General features: G+C 26.8%; 1 protein-coding gene across 1 annotated transcript in view; it reads left to right on the forward strand.

Moving 5' to 3' along the window:
• The first annotated feature begins 2492 nt into the window (after window positions 1-2492).
• The window catches only part of LOC142226809 (uncharacterized), a 79211-nt gene continuing 56686 nt past the window's right edge, over window positions 2493-25017 (forward strand). Inside the window, exons 1-2 of the mRNA XM_075297028.1 lie at window positions 2493-3007; window positions 21170-22452. Of these exons, the coding sequence (XP_075153143.1) occupies window positions 21739-22452 (714 nt within the window). The 5' untranslated portion in view covers window positions 2493-3007; window positions 21170-21738. The remainder of the gene's footprint in view (window positions 3008-21169; window positions 22453-25017) is intronic.

The raw sequence follows: 25017 nt of genomic DNA on the forward strand, positions 1-25017 counted from the left end.
AAAAATATTTGAAAAAAAAAAAATCTCTGAAAATAAAATTGAAAGGCAGAACTTAAGTATTCCTATAGGAAATCTTTATTCGGACTGGCTGAATTGACGTTTTCTTATAGAAAACTTGACTCAGCTTGGCAGAAGTGAAGTTAGAATTTAAGTTTTCCTACAGAAAACTATATTCAGCCAAGCTGAATTCATTCAGAAAGTATGAATTTAAGTTTTCCCAAAGAAAACTTTATTCAGATCAGCTGAATTTAAGTTTTTCTTCAAAAAACTTTATTCAGCCAAGCTGCATTTTTGTTTTCCTATAGAAAACATTATTCCGTCAGGCAGAATTTTAGTATTCCTATAGGGAATCTTTATTCGGACTGGCTGAATTGACGTTTTCTTATAGAAAACTTGACTCAGCTTGGCTGAATTGAAGTTAGAATTTAAGTTTTTCTTCAGAATAGTTTATTCAGCCCAGCTGAATTCATTCAGCAAGTATGAATTTAAATTTTCCCAAAGAAAACTTTATTCAGCTCAGCTGATTTTAATTGTTTTCTGCAGAAAACTTTATTCAGCCAAGCCGAATTTTTGTTTTCCTATAGAAAACTTTATTCCGTCAGGCAGAATTAAAGTTTCCTATAGCAAATCTTTATTCGGACAGGCTGAATTTTAGAAATTTTTATTCAGCCTGACTAAATTTAAGATTTCGTATAGAAAACTTTCTTTTGAATTTTCTCTAACAAAAAATATTTGAAAAAAAAATCTCTGAAAATAAAATTGAAAGGCAGAACTTAAGTATTCCTATAGGAAATCTTTATTCGGACTGGCTGAATTGACGTTTTCTTATAGAAAACTTGACTCAGCTTGGCAGAATTGAAGTTAGAATTTAAGTTTAAGTTTTCCTACAGAAAACTATATTCAGCCAAGCTGAATTCATTCAGGTGGTATGAATTTAAGTTTTCCCAAAGAAAACTTTATTCAGCTCAGCTGAATTTAAGTTTTTCTGCAGAAAACTTTATTCAGCCAAGCTGCATTTTTGTTTTCCTATAGAAAACATTATTCCGTCAGGCAGAATTTAAGTATTCCTATAGGGAATCTTTATTCGGACTGGCTGAATTGACGTTTTCTTATAGAAAACTTGACTCAGCTTGGCTGAATTGAAGTTAGAATTTAAGTTTTCCTACAGAAAACTATATTCAGCCGAGCTGAATTCATTCAGCAAGTATGAATTTAAATTTTCCCAAAGAAAACTTTATTCAGCTCAGCTGATTTTATCTGCAGAAAACTTTATTCAGCCAAGCTGAATTTTTGTTTTCCTATAGAAAACTTTATTCCGTCAGGCAGAATTAAAGTTTCCTATAGCAAATCTTTATTCGGACAGGCTGAATTTTAGAAATTTTTATTCAGCCCGACTAAATTTAAGATTTCGTATAGAAAACTTTCTTTTGAATTTTTTCTAAAAAAAAAAATATTTGAAAAAAATATCTCTGAAAATAAAATTTTTAGAATTTTTTGCTAAATATAAAATTTTGTTTTTTTTTTTTCTAGAGACTAAATTTTTCAAAAAGGACAAATGCCCTTTCATTTTTTTTTCTAAAAATCAAATGTCTTTGAAACACAACTTTTCTTAAACATATAAATATATTATTAATATGTTTTTTTTTCAAGGACAAAATGTCTGCCTACCACCTAAAGACAAGTTTCTTTTATTATTTTGTATAATCCAAAAATTTGCTCTTTACCAAGCCAAAAAACAGGTGCTTCAAATTGAGTTGCAAAGACTATATTATCTCCATTTATAATACCATGCCACCTTATCATCCTTAATTATGTTGCTCGAGAAATATTCAAATAAGCCAGCACCAAAACAACAACAACAACATCATCTTGATAAACATGCACATTTTTACTTTGACTAATTTTCCCCCAATGCTTGGTGCATGGTGGTAGGGTAGGTAGGTAGGTAGATATGGCTGTTGTTGATGTTTATGCCAAACAAAGTTGTTTTGAAAAACAAAATGCAAAACAACCAAAAACAAAAAACACCAAAACAACAACTTATGCTCATTATGAGCTTTCTTCATTACGCCCGAACTTCATAAATAGTATGTGTGTGTGTGTGTTGTGTGGGGCTGCAATCACACCGTACACATCACAAAACAAACAACATTGCCTGTAGTCGTCGACGTCAGCAATAGCACCACCCATCATCATATTCAACACACATCCCCGGCTTATAAACAAAATCTACGTGGCGACAACAGCAACAAAACAATAAAAACATCATAAGTATAGAAGCAACAGCAATAACAGCCCCCAACATCATCATCATCGTCATTGTTTCTGTAGTCTACACGGTTGTCGTCGTCGTCGTCGTCGTCGTGATGTGTGTTGACGACGACAACGACGACGACTACAACGAAGGCAGCATGTTGACGAGACGACAACAACGACGTCGACTACGTTGAGAAATTTCATTTCATTTGTGAGCATTTCAGTTACAAATCGATTTCATAAGGTTTGGTAGTGTTTTACGGTGTTTGTTGTCGCTCGGTTGGTCGGTCGGTCGGCGGCATTGGTTCTTTATATACAAATGAGAGAGCGAGCGCTCCAAACAAAAACAAACCAAATACACTCGCATTTAAACAACAAACAATATTGCCAAAAAAAAAAATTGTAAAAACAAACAAATAAGTGTAGAAAGCAGAAAACATGAAACGGAAAACAATTTCAAATAATTGCAAATTATAGGCGACGTTGTGGAATTAAAAAAATAAATATTCATATAAACCATTTTCCAAGAAGTAAAGAAAGAAAAAAAAACCAAACAAACCAACGCACGCGAATGTCTCGTGAAAATTTAATGAAGACGAAAAAAAAAATAGAAAATAACATTTGTCTGTTTTAAATAGAACAAAAAACAAAAATTAACTAACTCGTGAAGAAAAACATAAAAAACAGAAAAACTTAGTGATAGAGACCCCATTTAAGAAAGCCACGTTGAATATTGGATTAAAAGAAAACGGTGGGTAAATAACGAAACACCTTTGTTTATTTTTCGTTTTAAATTATTTTTCTTTTTCAAAAAAAAAAAAAAACAAAAAATTAAAACACTTAAAAAATTGATCACGAAAATTTTGGCGCTAAAATTTTTAAAAAGGAAATGTTGCCAGGCAAGTAATGTTGCTGGTTGGTTGCATGATGTTGCTACCACTGAGGTAGAGCTCAGAGTATGAGACAAAAAAATCCCCCACACAGCAAATATTTTTTAATTCACCCTGTGTGATATAAACGAATGTTTGTGTGTGTGTGAATCCGTTCAAATGTTTGCCAGAGAGTGAATGGCTAATGCTAAAGTGTATTTGTGCGTGTGTGTGTCCGCTTCTATGCTCTCCAATGTTTGCCGAAGAAGGAATGTTTGCCGGAGAGTAAAATTTGTTTGTTTGAGAGCAATTAGCATTTATACATATAAATGGTTTGAGTTATTCTCTCCACGATATGTTTAGCAAATTTTTGGATTTGTGTTAGTTTTGCCGCTATGTTCAAAATCATTTCCTACTTCCGTTGCAAAATGAATGTTAAGGTGTATAACAATTTAATTCAATTTTTTTTTGTGTTTGAGAATGACCTTAATGGGTTTGTTTGTGTGACTGTGTGTGAGACTATGGTGTTTATGTTTGTTTTTGTCTTATGCATTTTGCAGTGAGGCAATGAGGAGAAATGCATTCAGTGTTTTAGATTTTCAAATAATGTTAAAATGATTTTTCTAAAACGGTCTAGTTTACGGTGGATTTGTTCAAAACGAAAATAATTCTATATATGAATTTTACAAACAATTAAAATAAGACATGATGATATAAGAACAAAAAAAGGCAACAGAGAAATTAATAAAAGTGAAACCAATAAATACAAAAGAGTTTTCAAGTGGAATTAAGATTTTATTTTATTAGAAATATTAGGATAAATAAAAGAATATACAAAAATTCACAAAGCAAAAAAATAAATTTCATTAAAAAAATATATTTATTAGCAAAAGCAAAAAAAAAAAAAAAACAAATAATTCAATACGTGTAAAACAACTTTTTCCTGTGCATAAAACTAAGAATGTTAACACAAAAATAATGTAAAAAAAATAATAAAATAAATAAAGAAAAAAATTCAATATGAAAAAAATGTAAAAATTTGTAAATTTTAAAACTGGATGAAAAACATAAATACCTATAATCGAATTTTTTTAGTGTGATTATTATAAAAAAAAAAGAATAATATAAAAGAACCAAAAAAATGGGGGAAAAATCTAATCAAATTAATTTACTTACGGTGTAAGCAAAAATATCAGCAGAAGGGAGAACCTAAATATTTTGAGAAAAAAATAATACCAAGCAAATAAATTACTTATGTATTAATATATCTTATGAAAATAAAAGAAACAAACAAATACAAAAAATAATAAAAAAATCAATTTCAAGTAATTTTGATTTATTTTTCTTAAATATTTTTAAACTATTTAAAATAAAAATCGGAACTGTAACAGTGTAACTAACTGTCATATCAAATCTACATAACAAAAAAACATAGTAAAAAAAAACATGAAAATAATGTAGAACAAAATCAAGGCCGGAGCAACAAATTAATCACGTTACAAAACTGCTTTAAAATTAAAAAAAAAATATGGGTTTTAATTTTAAAGTAACCCATACAACCACATAAAAACCATATTTTCCACATATTTATTTCCTGTAGAGCATGAGTATACAATGTCCTCTGAAATGTTTAAAATTATTGTGTCATGTATTCTCAAAAAAAAAAAAACAAGAACTCGAAAAAACAAACAAAAGTATTTGAAATTAAAGAGAATTCGTTTCTTTTTTATAGATTATTGTTGGAAAGATGTTGAGAAATTATGAATAAGAACGATAAACGAGACTTCTATCTTGCGAATAGATACACGGTGGTGTACAGTTAATAAATTAAAAATCTATCTATAATAAACAATATGAAAAACATAAAAGTACAAAAAATATGGAATTTTCAACAATAAAAAAAACAAAATCAAAATTAATAAATTCTAAATGAAAAATTATTACAAAATATGAAATTATATATAAATGAGCAAAAACTAAGAAACCCATCTGCTAAGCCTATATTCTTTTGAATTATATATAAAGAAAAACGTATTATTAAATATTATCTTAAGAAAAAAATCTATGAAATTTTCTCTAACGGAAAAAAATTCTATGAAAATGGCAACAATTTTCTAAACATTATATTTGTACAGTTTAAAAAAAAAAACCGAAGTGAAACATTGGTCTTTGTGGTCATTTTGGTGTAAATCAGGAAAAAGAAATATATGAAAGCTATATCGAAATCTGAAGCGATTTCTATAAAAATCTCTAGGGATCGACTCTGACCCAAAATTTTGATTTATACGAAATTTCAAGCCGCTTAGTTTAAAATTGGTATCTTGGATTTAATTAAAAAATATGTTCACAATCGGACAGATGGACACCGCTAAGTCAACTCACTGCTCGCTCCAGTGTATTATTGTTAAAGACACAATGTATCTCATTTATCATCTTTTTCCACACACAAATTTTCAAAAAAGAAAAATTTCTATACAAAAAAAATCTATGAAAATGAAAGATAAATTTTCTATAGCGAAAGAAAAATTATCTCCAAAAACAAAATTTCCATACATATAAAAATGGAAATTTCTACATGCAGAGAAGGAATATGATCATACTCAAACACATTTCAAGAGCAAAATGTTATTTTTGTATGGTGACCATGTAACATGTTTGTCACTGAAATGTTATTTTCTCCTCAAATACAACCTGCTTGCCGAAATCAGATACATGATTTCAAAGAAAATAACATGGTTGCGAAAACCATGTTACATGGTCACCACCCAAAAATAACATTTTGCTCTTAAAACATGTTTGAGGTGATCATATTCCTTCTCTGGGTGTATAGCGAAAAATTCTACACAACTTTTTTTAAAATCAATATTTCATTACAATTTTCTCAAAAGGCCGAAATTTCTATTTTCTAAAGACAAAATTTTTATGAAATTTTCTGTAAAGACCAAATTTCTAAGCAACTTTGTTTTTGGCAAAATTTCGATGAAATTTTCTCTAAAGACATAATTTCTATGAAATTTTCTCTAAAGACAAAATTTCGATGAAATTTTCTCTGAAAGCAAAAACTTTATGAATCTTCTCTAACGACAAACTTTCTATTCAATTTCCTCTAAAGATAAAATGTCTATGAAATTTTCTGTAAAGACAAAATTTCTGTGAAATTTTCTCTAATGACAAAATATCGATGACATTTTTTGAAAGACCAAAGAAAAAAAGGTTTTTTTTATAATTTTTTTTTTCGAATTGCCAAAATTCAACAAAATGTCTTTAAATTTTTTTATTTTTCCCTAACGTCAAAATTTCATTAAAATTTTCCCAAAAAGACCAAATTTCTAGAAAATATTAAAATTTTTTTTATGAACATTTCACCAAGGGCAAAATTTCTGCAATTTTTTTTTTTTTAAACAAAAATTATGTGCATTTTTGTTTTACAAAAAATTTTATGAAATTTTCTCTAAAGACATAATTTCAATAATTTAAATTTTTTCTAACGATATTTTCTCTAAAAAGAAAACAAAATTTTTGTGAAATTTTCTCTAAAGACAACATTTCTGTCAAATTTTCTCGAAAGAAAAAATTTCAATGAAATTTTCCTCAAAAACAAAATTTCTATGAAATTTTCTCTAAAGGCAAAAATTTCGATGATATTTTCTCGAAAAACAAAATTTCTATGTAATTTTCTATAAAGACAAAATGTCCATGAAATTTTCTCTAAAGACAAAATTTCGATGAAAATTTTCTCGAAAAACAAACATTCGATGAAATTTTCGCGAAAGACAAAATTTCTATGAAATTTTCTCTAAAAACAAAATTTCTATGAAAATTTTCTCGAAAAACAAAATTTCGATTAAATTTTCTCGAAAAAGAAACTTTTGATGAAATTTTCTGTAAAGACAAAATTTCCACGAAATTTTCTCTAAAGACCAAATTTCCACGAAATTTTCTCTAAAGACAAAATTTCGATGAATTTTCCCCCAAAAACAAAATTTCGATAAAATTTTCTCTAAAGACAAAATTTCTGTGAAATTTTCTCTAAAGACAAAATTTCTGTGAAATTTTCTCTAAAGACAAAATTTCTGTAAAATTTTCTCTAAAGACAAAATTTCTGTAAAATTTTCTCGAAAGACAAGATTTCAATGAAATTTTCCCCAAAAACAAAATTTCAATGAAATTTTCTCTAAAGAGAAAAATTTCGATGAAATTTTCTGGAAAAACAAACTTACGATGAAATTTTCTCGAAAAACAAAATTTCTATGAAATTTTCGCGAAAAACAAAATTTCTATGAAAATTTTCTCTAAAGACAAAATTTCTATGAAAATTTTCTCTAAAGACAAAATTTCGATGAAATTTTCTCGAAAAACAATCTTTCGATGAAATTTTCTGGAAAAAAAAATTTCTATGAAATTTTCTCGAAAAACCAGATTTCTATGAAATTTTCTCTAAAGACAAAATTTCTATGAAATTTTCCCTAACGACAAAATTTCGATGAAAATTTTCTCTACAAACAAAATTTCGATGAAAATTTTCTCGAAAAACAAAATTTCAATGAAATTTTCTCGAAAAACAAAATTTCTATGAAATTTTTCTAAAGACAAAATTTCTATGAAATTTTCCCTAACGACAAAATTTCCACGAAATTTTCCCTAACGACAAAATTTCCACGAAATTTTCTGTAAAGACAAAATTTCCACGAAATTTTCTCTAAATACCAAATTTCGATGAAATTTTCTCTAAAGACAAAATTTCCATGAAATTTTCTCTAAAGACAAAATTTTCATGAAATTTTCTCGAAAAACAATCTTTCGATGAAATTTTCTCGAAAAACAAAATTTCTATGAAATTTTCTCGAAAAACAAAATTTCTATGAAATTTTCTCGAAAAACAAAATTTCTATGAAATTTTCTCTAAAGACAAAATTTCTATGAAATTTTCTCTAAAGACAAAATTTCTATGAAATTTTCTCTAAAGACAAAATTTCGATGAAATTTTCTCTAAAGACAAAATTTCTATGAAATTTTCTGTAAAGACAAAATTTTGTTGACATTTTCTCGAAAAACAAAATTTCTATAAAATTTTCTCTAAAGACAAAATTTCTATGAAATTTTCTCTAACGACAAAATTCCTGTGACAATTTCCCTAATGACAACATTTCTATGCAATTTTCTCTAAAGACAAAATTCGTGTGAAAATTTCTCTAATGACAAAATTCTTTTGAAATTTTCTATAATGACAAAATTTTGATGAAATTTCTTCAAAGACTAAATGTTTATTTTCTCTAAATACCAAATTTTATGAAATTTTTTACGTACTCAAAATTTCAATGAAATTTTCACAAAAGAATTTCAATGAAATTTTGCAACATTTTTTTTCAAAAGACCCCATTTTTGTCATTTTTTTTCTCTGAAGAAAAATTCTTAAAATACTTTCTGAAATTTTTGCTAAATAAATTTTCACTAAAGAAAAAATTTCTTTTCAATATTTCGAATTGGCAAATTTCAATAAAATTTTCTTTAATTTTTGTTTGTTTAATGTTCTATGAAATAGGACAAAATTTCTCGTAAGACCACATTCCTATGAAAATGTTCTCAAAAGACCAAAATTCTCAGAAGAATTTTTGCAGAAAGTTTCTCAGAATATATTTTTTTAATATTCTTAGAAAAAATTTCACCAAAATTTTGTTTATGAAATTTGTAATTAAAGGAGGGTATTAAGTTTGACTTTAGCCGCTAAAATCTACATTTTCTCACGATTACTTTTCTTTACTATTCCGTTTTAAAGAATAAAAACTTTATAGAAAGTTACTTTGGGCTATTCCCCATCAAGTTATATTAAAATTTGCATCGAACACATTTAATTTTATACTTTTTTTACAGATTTATTTTTGATTTTAGCGGCCAAACTCGAACTTAGTACTAACCTTAAGGAGAAAGTTTTTGTGTAAGTTTTTAGTTCCATAAAATTTTCATTAAAGAAAATTTGTTTTAAATTTTCACTTAAGACAAAATTCGTATAAAATTTTCTCTTGAGGTCACATTCATATGGCATTTTCTCAAAAGACTATATTTCTATAAAATTTTCCCGAAAGACCAAAGTTCTATTAGAAAAAAGAAAAAAGTTTATGAAATTTTATGTGAAGAAAAAATTTCTATGAAACTGTTTTAAATTTTTATTTTTTTTTTTTTTTTTAATTTTCTGCACAAATAAAATTTTTATGATTTTTCTAACAAAAATTCCCATGAAATCTCACCAATAATGTTTTCTAAAATTTTTCTTTAAAATAATTAAAAAAATTTTTCTAAAGAAAATTTTTCTATGATTTTTTCTAAAACAAAAGTTTTTTAAGGAAAAGGTTTGTACGAACATTTCTTTAAAAGAAATTATGAAACTCTTTCTCTAAAGAAATATTTTCATAAATCAACAGACATTAAACTTTTTTCGCAATTATAAATTATTATTTAATTTTTTATAAAATATAATTTTCTTTTTTGCAAATCCTGTAAAATTTGCTAATATTTTTTATTATTGTGTAAGAAATATAATTATAAAATATATAAAATATTATTAAATTTTTGTATCAAACATAATTTCTCACAAATTTTCTCTTCTTTTGCAAATTCCCCAAAATTTGCTAATATTTATATATGTTTGCAATAAATGTATAAAATGCAAAGACTATTTCAGTCATTTCACCAACCGGTTAAATAAAATACAAATAACATCAAAGGCGAAATATACCGACTACGTCATTAAAAAACAAGGTCACTGCGCGAAATTCCTCGCAAAAACAAAATGAATTTGGAAATCTAATAGCTGCCAGTTTTTTTTATGGTTGTTTGCTATGATGAGGGAGATCATGAGTGTCTTTTCGAATACAAAAATCATTTATATCTTCTTGGGTTATTTGTTCTTTCTCTTTTTCATATCGACTTTCATTTTTAAAAGATCACATTGGAGTGTTGGATTAATAAAATAAAAACTTTAAGGAAAAAAATATTAAAACCAAAAAAAAATGTTTATAATTAACATTTTTAAAAATAAACAATGAATATTTAAAAATAACTTGAAAATATCAAATTAAAAGCATTTATAAATATGTGAGCATTTTTGAGACAAATAAAAACAAAATAAATAAAACCCAAAAACAACATCATCACCTAAAATCCATGAAACGGCCGTTGACACGTAAAGAATAATTTTTTGTTTTGCAAAATTGGCAAAAAAAAAACACAATGAGTCGGGTGGTTTCCTTCTTTGCATTTTGCTTCTTTGCAGATAACAAAAAAACGTAAAGATTTGTGATAACATTAAGTCGCAGCAATAATTTAATTGAAATAAAAAATAAGCACATTTGTCTGAAATAGACTAAATATTTCTATAAAATAAATTAACAAAAAACAAAAAAATTCTATGAATATCACATGATTAAAATCTAAATGAAATGAAATGAAATAAGCATATGATGCTTATTAAATTTAAATTAAACTAATACTCCTATATAAAGACATATATACGTTTTAATTTTGTTTTTTTTTGTAATCTTGTAAATTTTTGAGTTAATAAATATTTTAGCAGGGCTAAACCATAATCGATTATAGCATTAACATCATTATTATTTATTTATTTGATTTGATTTGATTTGATTTGATTTGATTTGATTTGATTTGATTTGATTTTATTTGATTTGATTTGATTTGATTTTATTTTATTTTATTTTATTTTATTTTATTTAAGCAATTCAAAGCCTTTAAAAGGCCGATTTAGCGATTTACAATGTAATGTTATGTTTTTATTTCATGTAAAGATTCTCATTAAATGTTATTAGGTATTTATGTTATTCCTTGTGTTAACAGTTAAGTTAAGGCGATCTATCAAAATGTTACTCCTCATTGTCATCGATAACATGGTTATCTCACAAACACAGTGATAACTTTGCACATCTTAATAAGAATCTCTCCACTTTGAGAGATCTCCCATTTTGTGTGTATGTTATTCTCTAATCGCTTTGATTACATATTTATGTTATTTCTCATATTAACATAAGTTAAGACGACCTATCTAAATGTTACTATCATTGTCATCAAGGATGGAAAATGCAGTACCATAGTATTTTTTTTCAATAGTTTTTCACCCAGTGGTCAGTACCCTAGACATTTTTGAGCCGATATCAGATTTATGTTACAATAGTTTTGACAAAATATTTAAATATTTTGAGAAAGTCTTTAACAAACTTATTTGCTAATAGTCGTTTACAAATTTGACAAAACAGACAAGTTCATGCTAGAAGAAAATCTCGATGTTATAAAAGCCATAGTCAAAAACACAATTTTATTGAATTTATTGAATTTTGAAAAAGCATGTGTTTCTATATTACGCTTCCACACGAATACTTTCTACATAAGAAATTATCGATCGCATACTAAAATAATGCGAACCATTACAGTCACAGTCGAAACTTGAGACAAAAATAATCTAACAATATTTGGAGAAAATCTTACCAAATACTACCAAAAAAATAGTATTTGACAAAAATGTATTTCTTCAGAAAGTTTTGTTACAATTTTATTTCTACAGAATATTTTGTCAAATTTTTTTTTCTTTTGTAAAATTTTGTCAAAATTTTATTTTATGTTTTGTCAACATTTTATTTCTATAGAAAATTTTGCCAATATTTTATTTTTATAAAAATTTTTGTTAGAAAATTTTATCTTTACAGAAAATTTTGTTAAAATTTTATTTTTATAGGAAATTTTGTTAAAATTTTATTTCTATGGAAGATTTTGTCAACATTTTATTTTTATAGGAAATTTTGTCAAAATTTTATTTCTATAGAAGATTTTGTCACCATTTTATTTCCATATAAAATTTTGCAAAAATTTTATTTCTATAGAAAATTAAATTTTGATAGAAAAATTTCTATGGAAATTTTTTATAGAAAATGTTATCAAAATTTTATTTCTATAGAAAATTTTATCAAAATTGTATTTCTGTAGAAAATTTTGTCAAATTGGAAAATTTGTATGGAATTTTTTGTCAAAATTTTATATCTATAGAAAAGTTTTATTTTGGTAGAAAATTTTGTCAAAATTTTATTTCTATAGTATATTTTGTCAAACTTTAATTTCTATAGTATATTTTGTCAAACTTTTATTTCTATAGAAAATTGTGTTAAAGTTTTATTTTTATAGAAAATGTTGGTAAAATTTTTTTTTTCTATAGAAGACTTTGTCAACATCTCATTTCTTTAGAAATTTTTATTTCTATAGAAAGTTTTATCCAAATTTTATTTCTATAGAAAATTTTGTCAAACTGGAAAATTTGTATAGAAAATTTTGTCAACGTTTTATATCTACACAAAATTTTATCAAAATTTTATTTAGATAGAAAATTTTATCAAAATTTTTTTTTTGGGTAGAAATTTTTGTCAAAATTTTTTTTTGCTAGAAAATGCTATCAAAATTTTATTTTGGTAGAAAATTTTGTCAAAATTTTATTTTTATAGGATATTTTGTCAAACTTTTATTTCTATAGAAAATTTTGCCAAAATTTTATTTCTATAGAAAATTTTGCCAAATTTGATTTCTATAGAACATTTTGTCAAAATTTTATATCTATAGAACATGTTGCCAAAATTTTATTTCGGTAGAAAATTTTGTCAAATTTTTTTTTTCTATAGAACATTTTGTCAAAATTTTATATGTATAGAAAATGTTGCCAAAATTTTATTTCGATAGAAAATGTTGTCAAAATTTTATTTCTATAGAATATTTAGGCAAACTTTCATTTCTATAGAAAATTGTGTTAAAATTTTATTTTTATAGAAAATTTAGTCAAAATTTTATTTCTATAGAAAACTTTGTAAAAATTTTATTTCTATAGAAAAATTTATCAAAATTTTATATCTATAGAAAATTTTATCAAAATTATATTTCGATATTTTGTCAAACTTTTATTTCTATAGAAAATTGTGTTAAAATTTTATTTTTATAGAAAATTTTGTCAATTTTTTTTCTATAGAAGATTTGGTCAACATCTCATTTCTTTAGAAATTTTTATTTCTATAGAAAGTTTTATCCAAATTTTATTTCTATAAAAAATTTTGTCAAACTGGAAAATTTGTATAGACAATTTTGTCAACATTTTATATCTACACAAAATTTTCTCAAAATTTTATATCTATAGAAAATTTTATCAAAATTTATTTTGGTAGAAAACTTTATCCAAATTTTATTTTGGTAGAAAATTTTATCAAAATTTAATTTTGGTAGAAAATTTTGTCAAAATCTTATTTTTATAAGATATTTTGTCAAACTTTTATTTCTATAGAAAATGTTGCCAAAATTTTATTTCTATAGAAAATTTTGTCAAAATTTTATATCTATAGAAAATATTGCCAAAATTTTATTTCGGTAGAAAATTTTGTCAAAATTTTATTTCTATAGAAAATTTTACAAAATTATATTTCTATAGAAAATTTCTATGGAAAATGTTGTCAAAATTTTATTTGTATAGAAAATTTTATTAAAATTTTATTTCGGTAGAAAATTTTATCAAAATTTTATATCCGTAGAAAATTTTATTTCGGTAGAAAATTTTGTCAAAATATAATTTCCATAGAAAATTTTGTCAATATATTATTTCTATAGAATATTTTGTCAAACTTTTATTTCTAGAGTTTGTTAAATTTTGTTAATATTGCGTGGTTATAGAAAATTTTGTGGCAACGGTAGTCTTTGTAAACGGATATAAAACTAAAAAAATATTTAAAATTTAGTAGTTGACAATCAACATCTTATTTTCTGTAAAATTCAGTCTAAAGGAGCTCTTGACAATAATACTCCAATGGAATTTTTGTTGAAATTTAGTTAAAAGTGTTTTTTCGCTCAAAAAAAACTATTTTTTACTTTCTTAAAAATTGTATTTTCCATCCCTGATTGTCATGGTCACCTTACAAACACAGTTATATAATTGTACATATTAATTCTAATACCTTACATTGACGGATCTCCTATTTTATGTGGATGTTATTCTCCCTACAGTAACTCTTCTCTTTCAGTTTTTTGAGTAACATGTCTATTATCATCATAACATTGTTTGTTTTTTCATTGTTCTCAATATAATTATATTGAGAACAATGAAAGACGCATTAATGGTTACCTCACAAATACGATGATACCTTTGTAAATCGTAATACTAATCTCTGACATTGAGAGATTAACATAAGTTAAGGAGATCTATCTAAATGTTACTCATCATTGTTCTCGAAATTATGGTCACCTCACAAATACAGTGATAACTTTGTACATCATAATTCGAGTATCTCATTTTGAGAGATATACCCATTTTGTATGGATGTTATTCTCACTGCTAAAATTTTTCGGTTTGATTTTTATTGGGGAACATGGCTATTGTACTCATCATAACATTTTTAGCATTTTGATATTTTGTTTGTAACATATGTAGGTATCCCTCCCTTGTGATAAAATTGACTCAAAACAAATGTAATGTTAAGAAATCAGAGTTTAATTTGAAGCATAGTAAATTTGTGAAATTCATACCTGTCTTATTTAGTCTTGGAAATAAAATCTACCATATTAAACAATATTTTTTTAAATTTTTCATTAAGTCAGTTTTCGATACTTAAAGTCGATCAGTCCTTTTTGGTCAAGATACAATGTGGAATGGGTTATTTGACTCTATTCTAAAAAGTCAAAAGACGATTGGTCGATTTTTTGAGCTTAGAATGTGGACTTAGACTTTCTGAATTTTTTCATTAGTTTGATTATTCGAAAAACCCGTTTCTTGATTTTTATATCCTTCGTTTCGAAAATTAGCTTAAAATATTTCTTTAAAATTTTATTTTCTTCAAAAAACTTTGCCACTGTTTGTTTCTTAACTCAAAAGTAACGAAAATTTACTACAAAATTTGATCCCTTTTTCATAAACATTTCAATTTTACAGGTTCCATTGAAATTTAATTTTCATAAAAAATATGATTTTCTTAAAATTGTGTTTATTCTCACACAAAAATCATTGTATTTTTTTTTATTGGAAAACATTGGCCTTATCATCTACTATCTTCTGAATTATTTTATCTTGTTGATAAACACATCAAATATATTTGTAACAATTTGTGCTATTATTAATGAAATACGCAATTTTTATTGCTTATCAAAGTTGATAAAATAAGCCAACAAAAACAAAAACGTAAAAGAAACAGACTAAACACCTTTTATTGATTTACCAAACAAGCGGGCAATCACAACAAAGAGACAAAACAGAATGGCGACAAAAGATACGAGAGTCAGGTCACAAAGCATCAACAAAAAATTATTGAGAATGGTAATGTTAGGCAATTAAAAATGTAAATGTGCATGTGTGTGGGAGTAAGAGCAATTAACATACATTGTGATCACAAAGGATAACAGTAGCCAAACAAAAACAAAGGTGCAAATGTTATTCTCCATGGTAAACATAGAGGCTTTATCTCTCACTATTCCAGTACACCTTATAGATTTTTTTAAGCGTCAAAAGCTCTCATGATTCACTCAGGAATTTTCTAAAAAATTTATTGTTCTATTAGACTGATATATTTTGTTATCAGAAAACAAAATCTTCCCTAACTACGTTTATGCATTATATTATAAAAATGGGGCAAAAGTCAAGTACACATAAAGAGAAACCAAAAAAGAGAATTTACTTCAGAACATTTGGCAAAAGTACACACAAATCAATAAAACAAACACAAATGAAATTTTCATAGAAATTGGAAATTTCAGATAGTGCAAAACAATCTCAAACCCTCTTCGCTGCTTTTGTAGCAACCTGTACGTTTTGTGTTTGCCTTGTGCTTGGAGGGTTTGTTGGTGGCTACCTACGATCATTTGCTGAATTGGCTTAAAAATAGTAATGGGCTCTAATCAGTTTGTGTTTGCTTTGCTATTTTTAAAACAAAATGCGAAAAACAAACGTTGGAAAAAAACTCTGTGGAGATAAATCAAGTCATTGAACGTGGAACGTTGTTTGTTTACATTTTGCCTTACTAGGGGGATTTTTTTTGATGTGGTCTTTGTTTGTTTTTGTAGCTATATTTATTAATAGTTTGTTATTTTTAAATAAATTTTTATTAAGTTTTTTTTTTTTTTGAATTTGTGTCCCCAAAAAGGTCAAATTGTCTATAGAATTATAATAGAAATGTGATAATGATTGGAATTCATTTGGATTTAATTGTGCCGATTTATTGGAATATTTTATTGAAATATCTTATCTAGGAGAAATTAATTGAGATTAATATAAAATAGATCATTATAAATAATTCAACATAGCTTTATCTAATGTTATGATATGATACTCAAATCTATATAATTTTATTTTAGTTTTAATTTTTATAATTAAAGATAATTTAATTTCTGCTGTTACCTATAATTTAATTTTTATTTTCAACTCTAACTTTAAAATTAATTTATTGAAATTCAAGTGAATTTAATTTAATTCATTTTAATTTAATTTAATTTAATTTAATTTAATTTAATTTAATTTAATTTAATTTAATTTAATTTAATTTAATTTAATTTAATTTAATTTAATTTAATTTAATTTAATTTAATTTAATTTAATTTAATTTAATTTAATTTAATTTAATTTAATTTAATTTAATTTAATTTAATTTAATTTAATTTAATTTAATTTAATTTAATTTAATTTAATTTAATTTAATTTAATTTAATTTAATTTAATTTAATTTAATTTAATTTAATTTAATTTAATTTAATTTAATTTAATTTAATTTAATTTAATTTAATTTAATTTAATTTAATTTAATTTAATTTAATTTAATTTAATTTAATTTAATTTAATTTAATTTAATTTAATTTAATTTAATTTAATTTAATTTAATTTAATTTAATTTAATTTAATTTAATTTAATTTAATTTAATTTAATTTAATTTAATTTAATTTAATTTAATTTAATTTAATTTAATTTAATTTAATTTAATTTAATTTAATTTAATTTAATTTAATTTAATTTAATTTAATTTAATTTAATTTAATTTAATTTAATTTAATTTAATTTAATTTAATTTAATTTAATTTAATTTAATTTAATTTAATTTAATTTAATTTAATTTAATTTAATTTAATTTAATTTAATTTAATTTAATTTAATTTAATTTAATTTAATTTAATTTAATTTAATTTAATTTAATTTAATTTAATTTAATTTAATTTAATTTAATTTAATTTAATTTAATTTAATTTAATTTAATTTAATTTAATTTAATTTAATTTAATTTAATTTAATTTAATTTAATTTAATTTAATTTAATTTAATTTAATTTAATTTAATTTAATTTAATTTAATTTAATTTAATTTAATTTAATTTAATTTAATTTAATTTAATTTAATTTAATTTAATTTAATTTAATTTAATTTAATTTAATTTAATTTAATTTAATTTAATTTAATTTAATTTAATTTAATTTAATTTAATTTAATTTAATTTAATTTAATTTAATTTAATTTAATTTAATTTAATTTAATTTAATTTAATTTAATTTAATTTAATTTAATTTAATCTAATTTAATTTAATTTAATTTAATTTAATTTAATTTAATTTAATTTAATTTAATTTAATTTAATTTAATTTAATTTAATTTAATTTAATTTAATTTAATTTAATTTAATTTAATTTAATTTAATTTAATTTAATTTAATTTAATTTAATTTAATTTAATTTAATTTAATTTAATTTAATTTAATTTAATTTAATTTAATTTAATTTAATTTAATTTAATTTAATTTAATTTAATTTAATTTAATTTAATTTAATTTAATTTAATTTAATTTAATTTAATTTAATTTGATTTAATTTAATTTAATTTAATTTAATTTAATTTAATTTAATTTAATTTAATTTAATATAATATAATTTAATTTAATTTAATTTAATTTAATTTAATTTAATTTAATTTAATATAATTTAATTTAATTTAATTTAATTTAATTTAATTTAATTTAATTTAATTTAATTTAATTTAATTTAATTTAATTTAATTTAATTTAAATGCTCTATGCACCTGACAGTGTACCGACCCGTGTGTCGGACTTCATTCGGCTACCGGCTAAAAAAGCTTGGATTCACAAAATCTGATAGCCGCTTACTTAGGGATATGCGATATTACTATGTTGCCCATGTTTATGCCCCTCCAGTTCTGGCATGAAGATAGATTACCTTTCTCTACTTCTTGTCCGCATCCAGATTCATGTTTACAATACTAATGTCGTAGTGTCCATGTCAAAGTTTTTCTTGCGGAGAACGTGTTCTACAAACCGCCCAATTACCTCCCAGTTCCTCTCACTCTGTACCATCTATTTCTCGGAGAGGCATCTCCAAGTTCATCATCTAGTGTTGTCCATCGTTCCCATCGGCTACACCTAAGGAATGTATGTACGCGACCTCTTCTTTTTCGTAAATACTGTTCTCAGAGCTGCATTTTCCCATCCGATGGAGATACTTTTGAAAGTATCCGAGCATGTAATACGTTAGTTTCCCATATCTTTTCTCTCGCCATAACTCTATGTCAGTTAAAAGTCCATCTGCCCTTTGTCTCATACTGCCATCTATCTCTGGTCTCTTGTTGAATGTTCAGTATCATGTCCGTCGCGCCTTGTTGTTTAGTCTCGAAAACCTTTTGCCGTTCAATCGCTTGGTCTATTGGGATCGTTCCTTCCTTGTCTATTGGGATCGTTCCTTCTATCACCAACGAGACTTCCCCGGTACCCTGCGGTATGCTGAAGTCATTCTCAGAGCTGTCGTTCCCTGTAGGTTAGGTTAGGTGGCAGCCCAATGTATCAGACTCACTTGTCCATCGTTCCCATCGGCTACACCTAAGGAATGTATGTACGCGACCTCTTCTTTTTCGTAAATACAGTTCTCAGAGCTGCGTTTTCCCATCCGATGGAGATACTTTTGAAAGTATCCGTGCTTGTAATACGTCTTTCGCGCGTATCATGGTTTGGCGCAGTATGCGTTGAGCCTCTTCAGTATTTTGTGTTTTTATCACAGCCAAGAAGGAATGTTTCTGGCATGTCAGCCAAGAAGGAATGTTTCTGGCATGGATATCTTTAGTATCTCGTCGTATGTTGCGTTCCAGAGATCTGGTCCAAGGATTAAGACTTGTGCGACACCAGAGGTTACCTCCATTCTACTTAGGCCGTTTATAGTGTCATATATCAAAATTCGGTCCTTGAGGTTATCTCTCAATATTCTTGTCAAGTATTTCGGTATGTTAAATATCGACTCTAGGGTTTATATTACGTCTATCCACCTTAGCGTTCTTAATATCCTGAGACGCCAATCGAATTATAGATCTCGAAGCGTGAGTGCCCTGTTGTGTCGACCGAACGGCGTCTGATACATCCTCCAAGGTTCGATTTTCCAACTCTCGCGGATAGATCCACCAACATTCCTAAAAGCCTCGTCAAGTCATGGTTTGATAAGCTGTTCGAATAATTTTCCAGCCTGCACAATACGACAATGGCGACGCCTGTTCGCCCTTGCCCTTGCTGATAAGAACTAGCCTTTGTTCCCTTCACACTTTAGAGAAGATGCCTTCTATCATGCAGCTGTTGTACATAGCAAGTAGGGTCTCGGATCGCTTGGTTGCTATTTCCATAATTATTTCAGCGGATATGTCGTCAGGACCAGGTGCCTTCTTGTCCTTGAGGCTTTTGGTGGGCTTTTTACAACACCTCTGTTCTAAAGTCAGGGATGTTTGTGAGCGCTTCTGTATCGTTCTCGTTTTCTCTAATTTCATGTGTTGGGAATATAGTTTCCATAATGTTCCGCATTTCATTCTCATCCATCTTGTCCACCGGACCTCTCGTACATAGTTTCTGTATAACTATTTGGTATCCTAATCCTCAAGATTTATTGTTTATATCTAATTTTATCTCTTCGCATTTACCTCTCTTACTCTTACTTATACTGTACTGTAATTGTTTATTTGCCTCTTTGTACGCGTTGTCTCTCCTTCACCCCTGGTGGTCTTGTCCTTGTGTATTTCCTCCTGGACTTTATACAATTACGTCTGCATTCATTGATGTCGGTATTCCACCAGTATATCGCCTTTCGCCCAGTGTTATGCTTCTTATTTGGCATGGCCTTACTGCAGCAAGACTTTATTGTTGACATCGTATGATTCGTCCATCTGCCTTGCATCTAGTCTGTTCTGATTCTTCTCCGAGCGCCTGTCTACTTCTGAGATTAATGCATCCCTTTTGAGCTTGTTGACGATCCATCTCCTAGAAGTCTCGCGAGTTTCTCTTCGTCGTGTAATAACTTCGCCTATCAGTCGGAATGAGATGTATTGTTGGCCACTTCCTGTGTATGTCTCTAGGCCTCTCTATTCTCTTATCTTCTGAATAATGTCCTCAGACACAAAAGTATCATACTTCACTCCTGCGTCTTGCCTTGGTGTATTTCTTCCTGGACTTTATACAATTACGTCTGCATTCATTAAGGTCGGTATACCGCCTTGCGTCCAGTGTTATGCTTCTTATTTGGCAGCAGGCCTTTATTGTTGACATTGTATGATTGATCATCTGCCTTGGATTTGTTCTGATTTTCCTCCGAGCGTCTTTCTAGTTCTGCGATTAATGCATCCATTTGAGCTTGTTGACGATCCATCTCCTAGAAGTCGCCTAGCAGTCGGAATGAGAGCATTTCTGTTCGAGCATTTCTAGATTCTTCCTTTCTCTTGGGTCTGTAGTTCGTATTCCCCACTAAATCGCTCGTGAGTTAAAGTCCTCCGCCATAACCAGATCACCATGTCTGAGTCGTGAAAAGTCCTGGATGTCATTCAATTTTTCCTGGAAGTGGAAGCGATGCAATCACTAAGAGTTAATTTTAATTTAATTGAAGTTTCATTTATTTCAAGAAAATTTCTCAAATTAAAAGTAAATTTTGATTATAACAAAATTAATTTAAAAAAAAAAATAAATAAATAAATAATAAAATCTTCCCGTTTATTTGTTTTTAATTTCAGTAAAAAATATCAAAAGCCTACCGGGCTTCTTGGAAATGAATAATAAAAAAAGAAATACGCTATCTATTCCAAATGAAGAAGTTTCCTAATTTCTAAACCAAAAAGACATTAACACAGTACTAAAATAGCCAATATGCTGCTGAAATGGATAGTTGAAGCAAAAACACAAATCAAACGCAGTATATTTCTTGAAAACATTCCTTGATAAGAAAAGAAAAACCACAAAACACAAATAACATAGCCTTTGAAGGAGAAAATAAGTTCCCAAGACATCAGAGAAAAGGGACCACATTTTCGGTAATCACAACTTTAAGGTCTAGATAAGCAAGAAGAGATATTCAAGTTGTAAGCCGTTAGAAAGCATATCATCACATATCTTTTGGAGACAAAGCGATCACAACCTCTCCCACTCTCTCTCTCCCTCAATAGGAAGAAAATTCTCAGAATCAAGCCAAACACAAAGAAATAAAGAAACGCTCCCTATTTCTCTCTATCGACCTCTTGGTCTCTTTCGTCACACTCTAAATCTCTTCCTATTCAATATCTATCTATCTCTCTAAGACTCTCTAATGAATTTCAATCCTGCAGCATTGCGCAACAGCCTCATGCATGCCAAAATCATGGAATGGACCAATGACGATGCCCTCGAACTCATTGAACAATATCGATCGCATACCGAACTATGGAATCGTGCCGATCCAAAGTACAAAGATAAACTGTGCCGTTTTCGTGCATGGTCAGAAATTGCCGAACGTTTTGGCTGCAGTAAAGCCGAGGTGGAGAGAAAAATGAATGTCCTGCTCACTCAGTATAGGAGAGAGAAACATAAAATGTTGGTAAAATTGTATCAGGGCATACAGCCGAATCCCTCGAAATGGTATGCCTTTAAGCGTTTCGATTTCATGGAAGCTGGTGGTGGGAGTGCAAGTGCAATGCCCGGCATAGCGGGAGGGGGAGGAGGTGGTGGAGTAGGAGGAGGGGCTGGTAGCATAGATGCCGCTGTATTAAGTCGTTTAAATGGATCATCCAATTCTGCGAATTCCGTTAACAGCCTCAATAACAGTGGCAGCAGCAGTACTGGCATTACAACAAATGGTCATCATCATCACCCGCATCATCATCATCATCAGCATCAGCATCATGCTGCGGCAGCAGCTGCAGCTGCTGCTGCTCTAAATGGTTTAACGGCTTCAGGATATGAATCAGCATCGGCGGCCTCATCAACACCCACGATATCACAGCATCGGCGTATGAGAAGTAAAGAAATGAAATATTTCGGTGCGGTAAGTACTTCACAATGAATCACTATTTCCAATTATTAATTGAAAATGGGAATATTCCCGAAAGATTTATTGTTTTCAACGATATAACAGTTTTTTTATAAGTTTTCGCCCATAGACCGTTTCCTAATATTGGGCGCAGAAAATGAAGCGGCCGAATAACGCAGCATTTTAGGGGCCTGAAAATTTTTCCATTTCTCAACACCCAGCGCCCATCAAGATGAAATTTTCATAGAGAATCAAATACGTTGTTTACCTTAGAAATAAATTTGCATTATGGCGAAATCGCCTGCTATGCTTCTTGCTGAACAATCTACACCGAAAGAATTTTCTTCGTAAAAAGAACGAAAAATTTCGTTAAAAGTACGAAATTTGTCATTGTTTTACAACCAAAGAAACTTTTCATTAAAAGTACGAAATATTTCGTACTTTTTACGAAGAAATGTTCTTCCAAAATTTTCGTACTTTGTAAGAAAAAAATTCGTACTTTTTATGAAGAATCTTCGTACTTTTTATGAAAAATCTTCGTACTTTTTATGAAACAATTTCGTTCTTTTTATGAAAATGTTTCGTACTTTTTATGAAAAACTTTCGTAGTTTTTATGAAAAATGTTCGTACTTTTTATGAAAAACTTTCGTACTTTTTTTTTCAAAAATGTTCGAACTTTTAGAAAAAAATTTACAGTCGAAAGTGCATTTGGTTGTAGTTACAAATGTGAAAAATGACATCACTACTTTACATCTTAAGTTTTTTAATAATTTTTAGTTTTATTGCTTCACTTTTATTCATAGCGCTCTATCACCCAAATGAGAAGTAGCATAGACTTGCATAAAAAAATAGAATAAAGGAATACACTCAAGCTCATTATAAAAGACAATTTTATGTCGCGAACGGAAATTTTAAAACTACAATGAAACTTCTTCGTTATTTCAAAGAACATGTTTCGTACTTTTTATGAAGAAATTTTAACGCAGAATGTTTCGTAAAATATTCGTAAAAACTTCTTCACAAAATTCATGAAATATGAAGAAAGTTTCGTTAAAAGTACGAACTTTTTACGAAGAAAAGTTAATGTAGAATATTTCGTAGAAGTTTCGTATATTCGTAAAATGTTCTTCGTAAAATTTACGAAAATGAATGAAATTTTCGTTATTTTAATGAAGAATTCACGAAGAATAGTTAATGAAGAATTCTTCGTAAAATTAACGAAGAGAATTCTTTCGGTGTACAAGGCCCAAAAAAATCCTATATAATTCTATTTTCAGTCCTATCTTAAAAATTAAATAAATTTCAGTTAAGTTTTGTAACTTTCTTCACTATACGTGATTTTATCGTACTCAACTTATTAGATTAATTGTACAACTAGTTGTAATAAATTGTACAATAAATCCTACCAGAGAATGAAGCCGACCCATTTCTGTCGGCGATTAATTTTTTGCCTCTGGCGGCGGCGGTTTGCCAACTTGTCGGCTAAGCCGATATAAATTTGTCTATTTGATTATAAAATCAATTTCGGAGGCGGCTTTGACTGGCAAAAACTAGTCGGCGGCGGCTTCATTCTCGGAATCCTACATTTAATTTTAATTGATAATCATCGCCGCTAACAAGCAAATACCGGTTCCATTCTTTCAAAGGGTGTAACGCGTGCATATATGTAGTTTTTATACAACATTTGGCATACGGCATTTCAAAAGTATTTTATTAGGTAACGGCCATAGGTGGGCAGAATAAAACACATACAATTTTTTGATTCAAATAAAATTTTGAAGAAAAAAAATTATCACGAGAAGGACTTAATTGGTGCCGCTTGATAAAGTCTACACTTGAAATTGTTAATATTAGGCAACCCTGTTTTCTCGTTTAAATTGTACTCTCACGACCATGCATATTCAAGCCAGGGATGGAAAATGCAGTACTATAGTACTTTTTTCAATACTTTTTCACTCTGGGCAGTACCGTAGTACCCCCGCGAATTTTTTTCTTTCGGAAATGTTTTTCAAAATTTTATGTAAGTTTTTGTCGTCATTTTATTTCTATAGAAAATTTTGTCAAAATTGTATTTCTAAAGAAAATTTTGACAAAATTTTATTTTTATAGAAAATTTTGTCAAAATTTTATTTCTATAGAAAATTTTATCAAAATTTTATTTGTATTGAAAATTTTGTCAAAATTTTATTTCTTTAGAAAATTTTGTCAAAATGTTATTTCTATAAAAAAATTTTGTCAAAATTTTATTGTTATAGAAAATTTTGTCAAAATTTTATTTCTATAGAAAATTTTTTCAAAATTTTATTTGTATTGAAATTTTTGTCAAAATTTTATTTCATTAGAAAATTTTGTCAAAATTTTATATCTATAAAAAAATTTTGTCAAAATTTTATAGCTATAACAAAATTTGGTCAAAATTTTATTTTTATAGAAAATTTTGTCAAAATTTTATTTTTATAGAAAATTTTGTCAAAATTATATTTCTATAGAAAATTTTGTCAAAATTTTATATGTATAGAAATTTTTGTCAAAATTGTATTTCATTAGAAAATTTTGTCAAAATTTTATATCTATAAAAA

The sequence above is a fragment of the Haematobia irritans genome, chromosome 2 (genome assembly GCF_050003625.1).
Source record: "Haematobia irritans isolate KBUSLIRL chromosome 2, ASM5000362v1, whole genome shotgun sequence".
Classification (NCBI taxonomy): Eukaryota; Metazoa; Arthropoda; class Insecta; order Diptera; family Muscidae; genus Haematobia; species Haematobia irritans.